Source organism: Prinia subflava, chromosome 1 (assembly GCF_021018805.1).
Source record: "Prinia subflava isolate CZ2003 ecotype Zambia chromosome 1, Cam_Psub_1.2, whole genome shotgun sequence".
NCBI lineage: Eukaryota > Metazoa > Chordata > Aves > Passeriformes > Cisticolidae > Prinia > Prinia subflava.
In genome coordinates this window covers 13,263,924-13,283,743 of record NC_086247.1, presented here as the reverse complement: position 1 = coordinate 13,283,743, position 19,820 = coordinate 13,263,924, and the positions used below count along the sequence as shown (strand labels likewise).

General features: G+C 38.5%; 1 protein-coding gene across 3 annotated transcripts in view; it reads right to left on the bottom strand.

The window, feature by feature from the left end:
* The window catches only part of TAF2 (TATA-box binding protein associated factor 2), a 59,215-nt gene extending 40,689 nt beyond the window's left edge, over positions 1–18,526 (bottom strand). For 2 of the 3 annotated variants that reach the window (XM_063420272.1, XM_063420444.1), the window contains exons 1-10: positions 18,395–18,526; positions 16,923–16,977; positions 16,000–16,160; positions 7,267–7,385; positions 5,780–5,921; positions 5,184–5,415; positions 4,675–4,859; positions 3,994–4,107; positions 2,614–2,713; positions 915–1,000 (exon numbers count right to left, since the gene is read on the bottom strand). In XM_063420272.1, coding sequence (XP_063276342.1) covers positions 915–1,000; positions 2,614–2,713; positions 3,994–4,107; positions 4,675–4,859; positions 5,184–5,415; positions 5,780–5,921; positions 7,267–7,385; positions 16,000–16,160; positions 16,923–16,977; positions 18,395–18,447 — 1,247 coding nt within the window. In that variant the 5' untranslated portion in view covers positions 18,448–18,526. The remainder of the gene's footprint in view (positions 1–914; positions 1,001–2,613; positions 2,714–3,993; positions 4,108–4,674; positions 4,860–5,183; positions 5,416–5,779; positions 5,922–7,266; positions 7,386–15,999; positions 16,161–16,922; positions 16,978–18,394) is intronic. The other variant, XM_063420349.1, reaches the window with a different exon arrangement.
* Positions 18,527–19,820: the final 1,294 nt, after the last annotated feature.

The window sequence follows — 19,820 nt, the reverse complement described above, 5'->3', positions numbered from 1 at the left end:
ATCTAGAGTTTTAACTTTAAATGAACATCTGGGTTTGCACACCATCAAACGCAAAAGAACCACTGTTACAGGCAATTTTGGTTGTATTTTTATAATACAGGGGCTTCTGCTGCAGTAAAGAACAGAAGCTGACATAGCAGTCTACCTGCACAGGCTCAGCCTCTCAGCTGTGTACATGCTGCTTGTGTGTTTCCAAAAAGCAACTCCTTGTGAGGCTGTGTTATCAGGAGATCAATTTATGGAACAAAAGAAACACCCAGCAAAAGCCTGCCACTAAAACCCATATCGACTGACTGATCTGACATGTAGCAATTTTTTTTCCTCCAGTGTTTAGATTACTCAGTGAGTAGTACTGGAGTATTACAAGAGAGGGAAGGGGAATCATTCTAAGCTAGGCATACTGAAGCTACAATTATAGAGAAAATAAAAACCCAGCCAGTTCACACTGGTAACAAATAGTACTTCACAGATGACTGATCTAATACTTTTCTACCCCCAATATACTAAGAAATCTCAGTGTTAAGACTACAAGGTGATATCTGAGAACAGAAAGAAAAAAAACAGAAAGCTGATGATACCACAAAAAACCCTGAAAATTATTAACCACCCCAGAAAGAGCTCACGTCAAAATTCTGGCTCCATTTTCTCTCTTATCCTGTTACTAAAAAGCAGTTTCGTAACAGCATTAAAAACGTTCATTATACTTCAGTTCCTCTGAGATTCAAATTGAAAGAAAAGTAAAACAACAGGTATTACAATATACTCAAGATGTACATTATGAGTCTGGTAATACATGCCTTGGACAGCTTGAGATCTTCAGCCTTTGGCCTTGTGCTACACAACACACCCAAGGCATATATTAATGGCCCTATAAAAACATACCCTGCAATGACTTGCAGCTTAAATAAACATACTTGTCTTTCTCTTTTCCTCCTCCGAATATTGGATGCAGTAAAACTCCTCCAGTCTTCAGTTCGTATGCCACGATTTGATCTAACTCCTAAGAACAACATACATAAGTAAGCATAATTTTGAAGAGCAGAGAAATTATTTAAAGAAGACAGGAAAGTTTTTAATACTGTTCATGTCACACCTCCTAATAAGCTTGTTTACAAAGGAGAAATATTTAAATATCAGGGATGTTCCTCAAGTGACAAACAATAATAAAACAGTAGAAATTAGCAGTTTATACATGTTCAGGTGTTGAACAGGGGGCTAATCCCCAACAATGCTGAACTACATTATAACCAGAGTATTATTATTCAACAAATAAGTTGTCTTCAACCCGAAGAAATAAATGTGATCAGCATTTCATGCAATGGAAGACAACTACAGACACACACAAATAAATATAATATATTAAATATAAATAAATAAATAAGTTTGTCCGGCCCAAGCTCTGCATGGAGTCTGAACTTGTGTGATGCCATGCCCAGGTTATCAAGCAACTTTAAGGCTGGGTGCTTGTAAGGGCTCACTGTCACCCAAAAGTCAACATGAATCAAATTGTGCCACCTTAACCACAGGAAATGGAAACTGATGCCTGTCTGCAACCCAGTGTTACAAGATTTCCCAAATGTTTATATGTATTGAGATTTATTGATACATATGAACTTACACGCTTTCATATATTGGTAACACATTAGAAAAAGGGCAGAACTGGAGGCTGTACCAGTAGCACCTCTCAGTTTTATGTGGACACCTCTAGTTTAGTGCAGACAGATGGGGAACCAATGAACATGACAGAATATTATAATTTCTGCTGCAGAGAGCAGTGAACCCTAACAAGAGACCTCCATCCAGTTCTGCTTTCTCTGCAGCACCTACACCTGCAGCACAGACAACACAAGACTGGTGAGCTGAACGAGTACTGGGCAGAGAAGGACATGGTGTTGGGTCCCCATGTGAGTAAGGGTTGTAAACCGAGCAAGTGTGATCAAATGTAAACTTTTAGGAATAGGGAGAGAAAGAGAATGTATGAGAGAAAGAAGATTCATATCTTTTTGTGAATAAATGCTACTTGCAAAGAATGAGAAGCCACTGCTGTCATCACTGTGAAGTACCTGTCTCAAAGATTACATTTGGAAATCTAAGCTATAGATAGAAACTTATTTTCCAAGAAAAGAAACCCTTTCAAACAGGGATTTTTTTTTACTGTTTTGTAACTTCATTTAGTACTTCACTGATACTAAAAGATACCTGAACCACCACTGACCCAAGCTGATACTGGAGCCTTTCTGAGCTATACAGGTGGCCATCACAGCATAACAAATTCATCAAATACAAATCCTTATGAATCCTATATTCTGTTCTAAGTATTCCAAAAGCAATATATTTTTGATTCATTTTTGGTTCAGGAGCCCAAGCAAAAAGAAGAAAACTAATTGCATGGAGAGACAACAACAATTAGTATTCATATGGCAGTCATAAAAATCTATTTTGGTTTGTATGTTTGGTGTTCTTTCTTGCAGCAAGTGGTAAAAATATTTTAGCTCTGAGGCTTGTCACTACTAAAAAGGTCTTTAGATTGCAATGCAAAGGTATATCATATTCTGGTTTTATACTTCTTTCATGCAAAATGCCCGAAAGGTACAGAAAATGCTATGATGTTACCTGTTTAATCCAGTGGCGATACTCATTAACACCAAAGGTTTTTTTCATCCAAAGGCCATAAATGTAACCAGAGATTCCCTTTAGCACCCATTCATCTGACCTATTATAAGAAACATGAATTATATCACTTCAGAGGATGTTTTGTAAGGGATGATATTTTTGACCAGCTCAAAAACAGCCACAAATTTCAAGAGGTTGTATAACTTCTCTAAGTCAACAGAAGTCTGATGAGCTGTGAACCAATTTATGAAACTTGGCACCTGGACGGGACCAGTGAAACTGAAAAGTCAGGGAAAGCTGAACTTTTACCACAGAAATCCAGATTAAAATATAAAACCAAACTATTTTAGCTGAAATAATAATAATAAACAGGGGGAAATGGACCCTAAAATTAAAGCAACTGCTAATCTATATGATCTTAATTTCTTGATAAACAACTCAGTACAGTGCAGAAGATTTGGGCAGCAAGTAGACAAAATACCTATCTCACAATTTGGTGGACACCCTTTTAAACACATCATCTGTAAGTTACGTTCTAAGAGAGAAAAAACAGACAAAAACTACACCGTGATCATGAACTAGAACCTTAAACAGAAAAATGACACTGTACACAGGGTATGGTGAAGTAAATAGAACAAGAACATATGAAAATGGAGTCATTATGAAGGATGCAAAAGATTGCCTTCATCACAGAAGTAGGCTAGAAATAAAGAAGAGAGCCAGAGAAATTAAAACAGTACAAACATCAATTTAAGAACATGTTGATTTCCCTTGTTTTTAAGACAAGGATGCTCTGGGACATAGACTTCTGCCATAAAAAAAGTAGTGGGTTACTGCCCCCAGTAAATGAAGTGTATGCAAAAGGTTTAAAATAAATACTGATCAGAACTGCAAGAGTCATTAGGGGAGGTTTCTGAAACATAAGTTATAGCCACCTTAGCAGGAATTTTCCTATTTGACACTAATTTCTGCATTCTCCTCCCTGAACAACTTCTTAATTTATTAGTTCTGTGATCTACAAGTACTTTGCATGCAGGCATCATTCAAACTATCTAACAGAAATTGACTGATAATGCAAAAGAGTTACCTTTCTAAAATTTTCAGATGCCAAAGCACACTACAACATTCAGGAAGATATATTCAATCTATACAATCTTTGGAACTTTTACCTCTCATGCTCTCCATTCAAAACAACAAAAAATACTAATGGATTTCATTTATTGAGCTGGGTTTATTATTCTTACTTTTTTTTCCCCATTTTTGCTTTCTTCTACAATTATTGTTTTACTTATTTTTCTGATAAAATGCAATTTGCAAATTAAAATTTAAGCTTCCTAGATCCTGCCCATTTTCTGGAGAATACTATGGTAAAATACTTACCAGGACATTCTGGATATGAAACATCCGAAGAATTGCTGGGCCAGGGCCTGTGCCAAGCATCTCCTTGTCAGTGGAGTTTCATCTATAATCATTGCACTGTGCAAGAGATTTGTGCTGGAACCCCACAAAAAGAAAATAACACAAAATGAGCACTGGCTCCAAAGAAACACAGGAGACCTTGCCTTCAAAACCAAAAAAGTAGAATAATTTCTTCACTGTTTTTCCAGTGATTTAGTAACATCTTTAATTTTTTTCTATTTTTAATAATCTTAATGCAGGCAGATCTCCTGCTATTATCATCCATACACAACTCTCAGTATAGATCCCAAGTAGTTTAACTGGTGACGCTCCCTTGGAGTCTTAGTCCAGTTGGGGAAAAATATAACACAATCAAACTTCTGCACTTAATTTGAGATTAAATACTTCAGGCATGGCTTCTCTAATTCAGAAGGAAAATCATTGATAGGTTTTTTTTTAAATAAATCCAACACCTTTATAACAGATAAAAATGGAAATGGTGTTAAAAAGCCTGTAATGTCAATAAAACTAAACCTCTTCAAACTAGAAAGCCCAAAACTCAGGCTACAAAAATAAACAGTTTTACACATTTCTCAACAGTCTTAGATTTAGAGCTTCTCTAGGCCCATGGATTTAGAAGGTGTAATTTTTTCAAATACTAACCTGAAAATACTCATGGATGCATAAGCAGCTACTTCAACATAAGCTTCGTCTATAAAAACAGTCTTGAAACAGGAGTAAGGATAGCGGCAGGTAAGGATCTCCTCATAAAATTCAAACACCTCATGAAGGTATGACGTGGTGTGTTTGAGCAATGGGAGAAGCTGTGGTAAGCAGAAGTGAGTCACCTACGAACAATGGAAAATTTGTTACCAGACCTAGGAATATATTTAAATACATAAAGATCATGTATATTACATATCAGGGAAGAAACCCAATTTCAACTAAATTCACCTCATAAATTCAGACCTAAATGGCATTACTGCTTATTTAAAGGCTTTTTTTTGAGATAAATTTCAATATAGGCATTACTAGAAAAGCTTTAACATACGACTGTACTGATGAAGGTTGATCTCAACATAGCCATTCTTGGACTAATATGTACTGACTGCAACATAAAACATCAGCAATTCTTTAGAAAAAAAGGAGGCTTCTATAATGAAGATTATTACCTCATGCATATATGGATCAACAAGAATTTCAAAAGGTCCAATTGCCAAGGAGATGTTAGAAGCTGCAGTTGGAATAGTCAGCATGTAATGAAAAGTCTTCTTTCTCATATCATGGGTGTACACAGTTTCCACCAAATCTCCGTTTGACACAGCCACCATTGCAGCATCTACAGTATACTCAAGTTTCCAGGTACACAATTCAGAATATGAATCCACACAAGGAAACCAAAACCTAGGAAAGTTAGGATTGGGGGAAAAATGGTTAACAATTATAATTTTTCACAGGTGATTCTTCTTTCCAGCTCCAAACTATATCCCTAAATACTCTAGAAACATATGAATGCTGACATACTGACTCCTACAATACATTAACTTTGTAAAGCTTTACAAGTTTTTTTTGTCTTTATCTCCTGTTGAGCTATAAAGACTAGACAATCTAATTACTAGTCATTAGATGCTACTTCACACTGGTAAGCTCCTTTCAAGCACAAATTAAGTTTTAGAATTTTTTACACTTAGAATAAATTATTTGTATTTCCTATAGTTTGAGAATAAACAGTAAATACGAATCTAACATTCAAAGACAGTTTTCCTACCTTGTAGAATTTTGATAACCGCATGAAAACACATGAGCCCCTCTTTCTGCCATGTTGCCCTCCATGTTGGGTACCACAAAATGAAGACCTCCTTTTGGCTGGTCCAGAGAAAAGTTTATATGCACCTTCAGGACTTTTAACTCTGCAGCACAAAGACCGAAACTGGAGTAAATATATACAACTTACATGAATGTTATTTAAGAATAGTAACTCGGTTTTGGACTCTAGGTCTTTCAGAATTATATGATGTGAGAATTAACTTCATTCTCATGGACTTCCTGGTCCACTTAAAATACAGCTCAAAGTTTACAAAACTGAGACCTCCCTAAGCACAACATACAGGAGATTAATTTATAAGAATATTTATTAAATAATAAAAACTGCAACTGGAATCAGATTTCATTTTCCAATTCCCCAAATGTCAAGCATATTTATACAGACTGTACCCTCACCATGATCTCCTTGGCATCTTGCTGAAAAAATTTCCTCCAAAAACTTTATGAAGCAGGCACATTCTTAGAGGACATACTATTGTCATTTGCAGTTGCTTAAAATATCTTATTATAGTTAATGCTTTTTCTGTAATTTAAGTGCCTTCACTTTGGTTTAGCTTCACAGAAGTCTCACCTCTGAATAGATTGGCAAGAAAAGAAATTCAAGCATATGCTGAAATTTATCCCACAACTATCACCATATTTTGGTACTCAAACTTTGAAAAGGGAAATTATACATGTTTGAATATTTTCCCTTCCAGGCTTGGATGTAAGACAACAGGAACTTACACAAAAATTAAAAGAAATAAAAGTGTCTTTCCCGTCAAGGTGACATCTGACAATATTGCGTGAGTCAGGCTCATGATACAGTTGCTATTATTCTCTCAGAGGTCTCAAAAAACCATGGGAAAAACTGATAAAACCGTGCATGAAATAATATAAGAAACTAGTAAGATCCCTGTAAGAAAATAATCAACATTGGAGAGTAACTTATTAAAACAGTTACTTACTCCAGGATCTAGTATGCCAGTTAATAAAGGAGTCTACTTTCACTACCAAATCAATTTTAACGTGACCCTTCCTCAAAGTGAGATTGAATGAAATTAGCAGAGCTTTGTAAAAAGATGTATATAGCTATATCCTTGTAAATTATTTTCTTTGTTGGATCATATATATTGTAAGCAGATTCAAAATTACAATTTAGCCCTCAGTACACTCCATTATTCCCACTTCCTCAAGTACTCTCCTGGGGTTGTGACCATCCAAGAGTATGTTTGTAGATAGTGTAAAGAAACCTCACAACACTTCTCCGTATTACAGAAAAGTGAAATTATTTTTCAGAGTTAAAGTGGAGAGGAAAAAGGAAACAGTAATCACAAATTCATGAAGTAAACTAACACTGCTTTTATTTCTTCAAAGCTACCATCTTCCTAAGCAAACCTGTAGCTGACAACTCTGCCATCTTAAATTAACTTTTCAGTATGGTCTCTTTACCATCAACATGTTTCCACAGCTCCGAGGGAACCTTAATGCAGAGTTCTCCATTTCCAGCATCTGGGTCCACAGCACTGACAGCAGCAGCATAGGCATTGGAGAAATAGTTGAGATTCCTCCTGTCAGAAATACCCAGTTAATTCTTGAAGTACAGTTGTGCTGAACCACAAAATACAACTTTGGAAGTTAAGACAATTTCTATACTGAATTTCAAGGTGCATGGACAACCAAGTGTTTTGATTTGTTTTGTTTTTAAAGGAGAGGAAGAGAAAAGGAGTAAAGATTATATTTCAACAACCAGAACTTTAAATATGGCTCTTGCAGAAGTGATCTGTGATCAAAAAAACATAAGCAGTAATGACTCTCAATAAACTGAAAAATGCTCAGTGCTCTTTTCTTGCCAATATGTACACTTATTGGAATAGAAATTAAAAATTCTGGTTTTTATTTTGGATGAAGTTTGTATCCTAAGAAAGGATTGTCTTGAAGATCTGCATCCTCATATATTGCAGCTTTGCTCTCATCTTGCTTTTCTAGATGTAAGATTGTGGCTTGGCAATGGTATTTTCCTCTTTAGTTTGATGGATAGGAATAGAGGTTTTTTTTTAATGACCTGTAAATAACACATAAAATATTATATGTTAAGAGTTTTGGCCTTAATGCACAAACACAGAAGTATGTGCTATACTTTTTAGTTTCTAGTTATATTTGAAACATTCTTCTTTTTTAAAGTGTACTGTAATTTATTTAAGATGCAAATGCAGTTTTTGTAATCAGGTTCAAGCAACTATGTATCAGCTGCTCATTAACTGCTCACTTCATTACAGTCATATCATTACTTCAGTTATGACTCAGATTAATTGCTTTCTACTGAAATGAGCAGGAACAAGCATATGTCTTCTGTTAGAGTACTTATGAGCAGGATGTTACCTTATTCTTTAATGTGATTATATTTAGCTACTGGAGTATGACCAGTCAAGTCCAAAAATAACCCTGCTTTTATAGATTTATGTGATAGCTTTTATACTTTTTCAAAATGGATTTCTAAACTGTTTAAAGCATGGGAACAAAATCTTTCTTAATCCTAACTCTCCAGTACACGCAGTTTTTCAAAAGCTTGCACAACCCTATACCTGAAGAGAAAGTGTTTGACTAACTCATCACCTTTTCCATAGAATTTAGGTATTGCTGATGAATCCAAGCACTGTGGAAGCAGGGTACAAGCATAGAGCAGTCACGGAATGACAGAGCCACAGAATCCTCTGGGTTGGAAGGGACCTGCCAAGGTCATCTACTCCAACTCTCCTGAGGGGGGGCAGAGACATCTTGCACTGGATGAGGTGGCTCAGAGCCCTGTGCAACCAGCCCTTCAATATTTCCAGGAATGAGGCACCTACCACCTCGCTGGGAAACCAGTTCTAGGGTTTCACTGCCCTCACAGTAGGAGAGTTCTTCCTTGCATCTAGTCTAAATCTACCCTTTGTCCTACTGAACTGATGCCTTGAGAGGCTGACCTAGAACAGAGACTAGACAGAACTAAAAGAATAAAGTAAGTATTTATTAAAAGGCCCTAAAGGATACACCTTGGGCAGCACAAGAGCCTGGCCAGGCTACACCCAAGATGGACCCAAAATGGTCACAAAATGGACAATCGGTCACAAGGTTTCACGCTTTTGTAAGTTTTGGTACGTTTGCATATTGGGTTAATTGTCCAGTTATAGCTTCAGGCTTTAAAGTTCCATCCTCCTTGATGCTCTCTTCAGTTCTCTGTTGTTTATACTTTTCGGACCTGAAGCTTGTAACAGTTGTCCTTGGTCTCAAGCTGGAAAAGTGTTGGGAAGGATGAAGTAGAAAGACCTTACAAATATAGTGGTTTAGATTCTGGGAGTCTGAGTTCAATACGCGAGATAGAAATGAAAGCATGCTTTGAGATTTAGGGTGTGGGGTGCAGGGCCATCAGCTTGTGAGCAACGACCTGCTAAGCTGAGGGCCAGCCCCCTTGATTAAACAATATACTTCTGCTAAGCTGAGGGCCAGATCGTTTGATTAAACAATCCCCTTCTGCTTGCCTTGGGTGGTGGGACATTTCTATTGGCTGTATATGTTGTCATCTTGTATTAGATTGGTTGGTCCAACTCATACTCTTCAACTTAGAAAGATATTTAATGTACGGGATTCGGGGCTCTGTCTCTCTCTCGGCTCGGTTCGCTGTTCCTGCTCTCCTGGCCTGCTTTAGCTGTGCCCAGCAGCTACAAGCAAGGCCTTCACAATAAACCACGTGTTACCCCTGCTCATTGCTTATAGAGATACTTTGTCGCCGATTCTACCGTCACGGAAACTCTCCTTCAGAAAAGGATTGTTTTGTCTACCTGCCCTGTGAAGAGAACTTACTGATACTTAATGAAGCTCAGAGCTACACACCTAGGCAGCACACAATCTGAAAAATACAAAAGTTAAAACTTAAGGCATCAGTCTGCCCCATTCTTCTTATAAAGCCCCCTCTAAGTATTGAAAGGTTGCAGTAAGATCTTCCTAGAGCCGTATCTTCTCCAGGCTGAACAACCCCAGGTCTCAGCCTTTCCCCACAGACAGGTGCTCCATCCCTCTCACCATCCTGGAGGCCTCCTGTGGATCTGCTCCCCCAGGTCCATGCTCTGTGCTGAGGGCTCAGGGCTGGACGCAGTGCTGCAGGCGGGGTCTCACAAGGGTAGAGGGGCAGAGTGCCCTCCCTGCCCTGCTGCCCACACTGCTGGGGATGCAGCCCAGGACACCGTGGGCTTTTTGGGGTGCAAGTGCCCACTGCCAGCTCAAGCTGAGCCTTTCATCCATCAGCACCCTGAGATCTTTCTCTGCAGGGCTGCCTGCAGTCCCTTCGTCCCCCAGCCTGTACTGACACTGGGTGTTGTCCTGACCCAGGTGCAAGATTACTGCACCACAATGGAGTAAATTAACTTTCGACTGGGGACTCCACCTTCCATGGACTCTGAAGTCCACACAAAGCAGACATGATCTCATTTCTGGATTTCGCTCTCATCTAACCATTCTCTATTTACCATTCACAGAGAAAACAACCCAAATCACAATACTTTACTTGGAAGAACAAAGTGTAACTAACCATGCCACCAGCACCATTCTGTAAGTCTAGGTATGTCAAATACCATGCTTAATATTCCGAGTCTTCCACATATAAAAAAACTTTGCTAAAACACTGAAATATATTGAGAACATATTTTCATGTAGTTCTTCATCTTTGGCAATAATAGTGCACAAATTCCCTGGCACCACTACCAAGAATTTGAATGTCAGGGGCAGTAAACTTGTCTACTTTGCTTGGAAGCTTCTGAAAATCAGACCAGAATAGTAAATGGGACCATTTCAGTATAGAAATACACAAATCTTAAGTTTTAATATATTTTTCTTTTCCTTTTTCACAGTTAACTATATCTAAAGGTAGGATATAATGCCAACAAGTTTTAGAAGGAAAAGATTGAGCTTGTACCCTGGAATACAATATAACTTCAGGTATGGCTCCAGAACAATTCCAACCCAATTGAACTCCAGCTGATGTGCCGTCTCTAGTCTCACTCACGCATCGCTATGGCCTCGCTTACTAAGGAGATTATTGCTCATCTGATCCTGCAGGGATGCAGCTGGAAGTGGCAAAGGGGACAATAAGTCCTTTTCTTCTAATCAGGCAGCTTTTAGTTTGTTTACTTCCTTGATCTGTCATACTGAGGGGTCAAAGAACCTCCCTAAGCAAAGTTACTTTAAGCTGTCCTTCAAATGGCACCCTAGAAAGGCAAACAAATACCACTGGAAAAACTCTATGCAGAAAGAGACTGCATGACTAAGAACTATTAGCAATCAAAAAAGCTAGCAACAAAAAACTACAGGAAGAGTCTCATAGACTGTAAAGTTTCAAGTGTTTAATTTTATACCAAACTGGTTTTGAAAATTGACTATTATTGATTGGGATCCCTCTTCTACACACTAATGAGAATTTGTTCCAACTTTGAGGATTGTGATGAGCTTGTGGCTACACTTTAAAAGTCACTGCGTTCACAGACAGGATAAGGTTATGATTTTACAGCAAAGAAGGTAGACTCCGGAGCTTAACATTTTATGGAGAACAAGCCTATTCTTATATTTTTATTTTTGTGAAGTGCTCCAGTTTAAATGGGTGATTCATTGTAAAAGGAATCCATTAAAGGCGTAGTACCACAGATTAGTCTTTTCATAGGTTGAACTATTCTCAATAAACTGAATATGGCGATTTTAAGAAAAACAGAGAACATGCCAAAAGTTACAGCCCAAGAAACAATGATAAATTTTCCTAATGCTAAGCGCAGATTGACAATGAAAAACGAGTATGTATTCATGGTCTTTTCCCAGTAGAGATACATTTTGCTATCAGAATTCACCCCAAACACTCTTAATTACAGCCCAAGTTCATGAAGCTTGAGTGACTGTAAAGAAACAATCCTGCAGAGACTTTATTTTTTAAAATTACTAATTGATTTCAAACTTCCCATAGCATTTCTCATTAGTAGCTGCACCAGTGCTACAAATAGATGTGCCAAACATATAGTCTATAAACCACTGTTTTCCTACAGTCCTTAACATCAACTTGGCAAGGTAAATTCTTTGCTCTACCTGCAATTCATTACTCTTCATTACCTGTATTTCATTCACTATTTTACTTTGCTTCCCATATAGAATAAGCACTTGATGTTGGAGCACATACATGATATACCATTTAAAATACGTAACACATGCACATATAGGTGATTTGTTAATAGGGCAATGATTTGAATCATTGTCATGCTGAAAAACCTAATTTTCACTCCTGGTCAAGTTTAAGGGGCTTTATCATCTCTTCTCAAAAGTGCTCTGCACCTTCGTGTCCTGGTCTAGAAATTCTCCCATTTAGTGTTTCCACTGAAACTACTTCAAACCCCCTGCCACTTGATCTCTCCACCCTGCCCCTGTGGTGGGCTGCAGAGGAGAACTGGGGCAAAAGGTAAAGATTATGGACTGAGATAAGAACAATTCACCAGAGACAGGAATGAAATAAGGCAATGAACAGTAACAGCAACAATACCAATGACACCGTGTATGAGAAAAGAGGTGAACAATTCACTGGGTATTGCTCATCCTCGGTAAACTCCTGAAAATACCTGAGCCCTCTGCTGTGCCATGGGACTGGAAGTGAGCCTTTTTGCCATCTCTGGAAAATGAGGTGAGGTGGTGTAGAATAATTTCCAGGTCTCAGCCTTCCCTATTCCTGACTACTGCAAAATGTACTGACTCTGTCATCTGTGTACACACAGTAAAACAATGTGAATTATTTCATACCATACACCACTGTTCAGATGTTTGCTCAGTCAGGAAGGAAGGGACTGAATTATCCAAGTTCATCCATCTATTCTGATACAAAAATGCCACACTGTCCTGAAGCCTCCAGAGGAAATTACAAGACAGAAGTCCAACTTTATTTCTAGATAACATATAAACACTCTCTCACTTGTTACCTGAAGTTATGGTTTGGAACTAATGGATAAATTTGCAATGGCATCAAAGCTAACAATATATTTAACATGCTAACTAATAGCATGTAACCTTCCTACAAACTTCACCGATTTTTAATTACCTTTTCAGTGACAGTTTTTCTCATATTCAGGGAAACTGAAACTATATGACTAAAACATTGTTCCACCTTCTGCAACACTAAAAATGGGAAATGACAGAGACCATGTGTCAATGAGCTTTTCCTCAAAGACGCTAAAACCCAACAGTATCATTCGACCTGAAAACAAGTTGAATATTTCAGCTCAGAACACAAAGAGGTGATCTCACAGATGTCACCAAGAAGTAGCAAAGAACATTATAATGAAGCAGACAGAACTACATTATCCATAAAGCTGAATTTCTCAATTCTCTTTTAAGTGTTTTCTTGCATGCCAAAATTTGCACAACGTAACAGTGAATCATTTCTCTTAACCTCCTATCAGCAAACATAACCTTTCAAGTCAGAGATGCTGTGGCAAGTTTTCTAATCTTTTTTGCTAACTAAAGGCATAAGAAGTCAGATAATTTAAACTTTGATAAAACAGTAGGAAAGTGCCCATTAAATTAACAACTTTTCTAAATAATTATGCCCCACATAAGCTATTTGGAAAAAATTTCTTCACAGAAAAGACTGTAAAGGTTGGAACACAGTGCCCAGGGAAGTGGTAGAGTCACCATTCCTGAAAGTGTTCAAAAAACATGTGGACATGGCACCTGAAGACGTGATTTAATGGTCATGGTGGTGCCAGGTGGACAGCTGGACTTATGACAATGATCTTACGGGTCTTTTCCAATTTCAACCCTTCTACGATTTTACATGTTCTTTTAGAAAACATCTAAGAAACTAAAACCATTATCAAAACAGAAGGAAATGTTTGTATATACAACCTTATAACTTGAACTTATATTTGTTACACACCACAGGGAAAAGTAAAGATTGAAAACAAAATATTTTAAAAAAACAGGTTGCCACCAACCATCCTTATTTCCCATTTACTAGTTCAACAGACTACTAAAGAAAATTGTGCAAAAGGTACCGATCCCTGTAAGATCAGAAACAAATCAAGTCTAATCTGTGTTCCATTCAAAATAATTGCTGCAGCTAATTCAGCTGCAAGGGTACAAAGGACATCTTCACTAAACTTGCCATAACAAATGACAACTTGGAAGAAATGACCAGGTGATCAGATATAAAGACTACTACAAAACGCTGCTTCTAGAAGCAGCTCTTTGTAAAGAAGGGCAGAGAAAACACCCTGATGATTTTTTTGAGGTACTAATTCTAGAGTTTTTAGATTTCTAGTGTTTCTGCTTGCAATCCTGCCTAAAGAGCAGAGATGATGTATTCAACCACCCAACTGTGATCAGGTATTTCAATGAAAAAATACATCTAACTTCATCTAATATTTTGTAACTCATGTTGCCTTTAACTTCTGAGATACAGAAAGAGGCATACGAGTTTTTTGTTATGACTATTTGCTGACCTCTGTCTTTCATAACTATGAATAACACAGGAGTTATGAAATACAGAGATTTTCTATTAAGTCTGAATAGTTTGAACAAAAAAACCCCTCACCTTCTCCACAAAATGACAGAATTCTCTCTCCTAATCCGCTTTTTAACATAATGGACTGCTCACTAATGATTTTAAATGCTGCTCCTTTCTCACACCTTCCAGGAGTTACGCAGAACTCCAGTTATTACAGAATCACAGAACAGCTGAGGCTGGAAGAGATTTCTGAATGTCTTCAGGTCCAACCCCTCAGCTCCAACACCTACAACCCTGTAGGGTCACCTACAACCACTTCACCAGGAGCATGTCCAGATGATTAGAATATTTCCAAGGATAGAGACTCCAACAGTCTCTGAGTAAATTGTCTCAGTGTTCAGTCACCCTCACAGTAAAAACTGTTTCTTGATGTTCAGAGAAAACCTCTTATGTTTCAGTTTGTGCCTACTGTGTCTGCTCTTATCAGTGGATGTAAGGTAAAATACACGAAATGCTAGCAGAATACCAGAAAATGTTTTTTACTGTGAGGATCATCAACACTGGAGAGGGTTGCCTGGAGAGACTGCAGAGATTCCATCCCCAAAGACACTCAAATCCCAAACGGAGACAGCCCTGTGCAACCTGCTCTACCTGACCCCATGTGAGCAGGGGAATTGGGCTAGATGATTTCAGTCAGTCCTTTGCAGCCTAAAGGACTCTGTCATTTTTTCATCAGCTGCTGTTAAACAACACTTCCACTAGAAGTTTTTTAACAATTCAGCAATTTGTAAATTCAACCAAGCCAGACAAAAGTAGGTGTGAGAATATGACCACTCCAGTAAATCAAAAGAGAATTCCTAGGAAAAACATTTACCCATCACACTCTTAACAAAAATGCAATGCCCACAAGATTTTCTGCTGAAGCCCCCTCCCATATCAGTTCCCCAGAACATGCAGGATGCCACATGATTTTAAACATACTCTTCAATACGAGATGGGGAAGAATTTGAAACTTTTCCTTTCAAATTTTGAAGTGAGTTCACGTTTTGGGACGTACACTGTTATCTACGATAAACAATTAAAGCTTGATTCCTTAGGAAAGGCCAAAAGCATTTCTTTCTAGCTCTTCATAACAATCTAGAATTCCTGCAATAAGGATTCTGAATTTTTGATACAATGAGCAGTAGCATCAAGAACAAAAGCATCCAAGTCACAAAGCAAGCACAACTACAGAACTAAAATACTCGAGTGGTTCACTATCACAACTGGAAGAAAAGTTCGTAACTCCAATAATAAATTTGGTGTCCTATATAAATGAACACCGTATTTGCAAACAGAATTATTAAAGCTCTTGCATAACTGCTGAATAATGAAATACACAGTATCTGTCTTGAGCACACAGATCAAATCCAAGGCCTTTTTTCCCCATAAAGTACTTTACAGAAAAATTTTTGATATTTTCACGAAACAATACAAAGATATATTAGCACAAGAAATTCTAAAGAAGACTAGTGTAAGAGTCAAAATTATTGCCAAAATACTTCCCCAAAATTAAAGCACCATACCAAAATTTACCATTAGGAAATTACCAGGTAAAACCTGACAGTAAAACAGAATAGATTATACTTCAGAGCAACAGAAAACACTCCATCTGCAATCTTAAACACCCCACTTACTGCTTGGACTCATGGTGACAGACCTCCAGCGTTGGATCGTTATAGATGAAAGCTGCCTCTAAGTCATTGACTCTCACTCTGTAAATCCGACACTGTTTACTGTTCAGCTTGATTCTGTTCAGGTTGGCAACTGTGGGAAATATTGTCAGTTCCACATAACCCTAGGAAAACACAAATCAAAATCTTTTGTAAAATCTTTATCAACTCAAAAACCAGAGAGACAGAAAAAAATATTACTAATACAATTTAAAAAAATCACTGGTATAAAGACGATATTTATATATTTAAAAAGGAAAATTATTTGCTCTTTAGATTTTCTACATTTTCTTTCATGCCATTTAACAGGTGAACTTTCCCAGCTATAAATAAAACAAAATGTGACTGACACTCATGCCTGTTTTACTGGAAAAAAAATGCCTCTATCACCTAAATTTCAAGTTATTAGCATGACCATGTTGTATGTTTTGGTATTTGAACCTGAGACAAGGATTCTGAAAACCTAAGCACAATCCTTTTAAACACATATGGAAATCGACAGAGACCCTTGGAGACATTAGGCCTGAAATGACGAGAGTCTCTTCAAAGCTCAAGTGAAGTCACATACAAGGTAGAAAACTCTGTAAGAGTATCCCCAGTATCAGCTAACACTGTGTGAGCATGAATTTTGGACTGCAAAATGCTCTGTAATTTTTACAGTGCAGCAGCCTTCATTTAGAAATGTTTCTAAATTTTCACTTCTTCTAGAAGTGCTTACAATAAGAGGGTATTTTATTTATCTCAAGCAATGACAGACTTATGAGAAGCATCAGATTATGAAGTAGCTGAAGAGCATAATTAGTTTGTGAATGCAGTTTTTCCTCTAAAAGCATGAAGAGAACCCAGACACTTTGTTTCTACTTACAACTTTATTAAGAAATACTTACTACAACAGACTTTCTCTGAAAATTTATGTTGTTGATACAAACTACCTGATGAGTTGTGCTGAAAGAAAAAAAAAAAAGAAAAACGTAAGGCTTTGCACAAATGTCAGCATTTAAAATAATACTTTAACCCAGTTTAACAGAGAGTCACACAGGATATATGCACATATAGATAAATACTGCAAATCGAATATGTTTCTATAGAAATCATTGATGATTGTCTGAATCTTTTATGTGGTCTAAACCAAATAATGAATAGAAGTTACCCACAATGTCAGGAAAGTCCCCCAAAATATCAAACACAGTGTACCAGTATGAACATTACTGATAATACAGGAAGATAACATAATTTCTGAACACTTATCTGTATTTAAAAATAAAGAATTACAAATGGTAGTGTCAAGGTGTAACTGTAGTGATGAGCAGTAGCAGAGACCAGTGGAAAGTTCACCTGGAGAGTTGACACTTGTATGTAATTTATATAAGCAGGTATTACACGTTAAAAGATACATGATGTGCTTTTAGAATTAGCATGCCATAAAAATTTATAATTTAAAATAATGCTAATACATTAATCAAGATAGGTATTTTACACTAGTCAGATGCATTTGCTTAAATTTTGAGTGACATAACTCCTGGTAAATAAAACTCTGATTTAAAAGGTAGGAGATAAAGTAATTCCAAATTTTTTAAAACCCTCTAAGTTATTTCTGTGTATTTTCCTGTAGTAGGTGTCATCTTCACAGTAGTGCATTTCATGACTCTAGATAAAACCTTGAAATAATTCAACTTCTGTGGCACATCACACTTTATCTGAACATATCCTGTGCATTAAGAAGTGACTTTGCTTCAGATGACATAAAGTTTGATAAAAATTCCTTCAAGAGAATTGCATCTAAAAATGGATTCAGATGTTACTTACATTAAGTATATAAAAAGACTGATTCTACTTAGAAATACATTTGTGTAACAGATTTATAAAGGAATCAAGGAGGTATAACAAGAAATCTATTAAAATGGATTGAAATCCACTACCACCTGCGTTGTAGCTTGGTTACAACCCAAATAGTGAATGTGTAAAAATGACAACTTGCTTAACAAAGCGGCTTGCTGCAAAGGCAGGCAATTTTTTATACATAAAAAAAGCCCTTAAGTCAAAAGGGTTTTTGGACACAGTACATATGGAACATCATAATACAGTCTTTAGTAATGCTACTGAGTGAAAAATTGTCCATGGTTTGAAGAGCATAATATAAATATCTTCGTGAGACTGAATGGTTGACAGACTCGCTGCCCATGAGTAAGTCCATTTACACATTAAAACATACATCTGCAACAACATGTTTTCTGAATGCAACCTACACCAAAAGCAACAGCTCCAACCTTCCTAAGTAAGTCATTATTAATCAGCATGTGGCCTGATTCAGTGTGCAGTGGTTTCAAGTACAGCAATTAAAAAAAAAATGGATACTTATAATTTATAGGGTCTTGGGCTTTCAAATCCTTTGTCTCCTTTCTTCCTATTCATCCTGAACCGCAGCACTAAGCACACACTGCTGACCGTCAGACTGGCATCATCATCCTCACTCAACGGGTCCTTGGGTTTTTCCCCGTGTCACGTCGTATTTGATCACTCATCTCCTCGGCGGATGTGTGACCCCCAGCAGTCAGGAATCTTCAGCTCGGGTGAGCCCCATCGCTACAGCAGCACCACCAAGCAGTGTTTGTATATAACCTTCTCTGGGTGCACGCGTAGCCCCTCTGTCCGCCGGGCTTACGGAACCAGTCCAGAGGCGCTTCCTCTCCGCGGGCACTACGGCAAACACCGGGCTGAGCGGGCAGCGGCGGCGGGAGCGACGGAATCAGGAGGGCCGCGGCCAGAACGGCCGGGCAGGCAGCGGGGCCCGCGCTCCTGGGAGCGCCGGCTGGGGCAGCGCCGTCCGCTGAGAGCCGGGAAAGGTGCGGAGGGTGGAGCGGGCCGGGCGGCGGCCGGGCCCGGGCAGGGGCGGCCCCGCGGGTCTCCCTCAGCAGCGCGCCCGCCGCGGCCCTTCCGCAGCCGCCGCCATCTTGCCGGTCACCTCCGACCCCGCGGTGAGAGGTCACGGCCCGATTGACTGAGCTCCGGCACTTCAGCGGGAAAGGCTTGTGGAGCTTTGCTTTTTACAGCAGAGCGGCTCAGCGGCCGCAGCCGGAGGAAAGAAGAAAAAGGAAAAAAAAAAACGTGGAGAAGAAAATAACCCTCTCCAATAACCCCAAAGCCGAGAGAGGGGGCCGCGCCGTGTCCCTGCGCGCAGGCGCCGCGGCTCGCGCAGGGGCGGGGCTGGGCAAGGCGGGAAGGGCGGCGGGAGCAGCGCGCGCCTGGGAAGCGAGGGCGGCCCGGCAGCCCGGGGAGGGCCGGGACCGCCGGGAGCGGGCGGACACGGGACAAAGGGCCTTCATAACTGCTGTATGTGATCTAGAGTCATCTGTTTTATGGTAAAATAAATGCTTGCATCGAAGAAACTGATAGGAGTTTGAAAGCATCGTTTCATTTTGAATGCCTAACAAAACCAGTCACGAGTACTAAACAGATGGAATAATAACACACACAAAAAATTTAAACAAACTCTTCTCACGGCTGTAGTAAAACTCTATTCATGAAATACTTAATTTCTTATTTGTTTTACAAAGAAACCCTTATGTAAGTAGAAACTTGGACCACAAATACAAAAGTATCAATTATGTTGTGTATTTCAAATAAGGAGCCTTCCACGATGCAACGAAAGGAAGTTGCAAGGCTTTTGCACTGATATTACCATTCATCTCCGGGAGGGAACTTTCTGGTGCTATTGGGGGACCGCAGCTGCTGGAAGCAGACAGCACACAAGGCAGTTCTTCCCAGCAGAGAGCCATTTTTAGTCT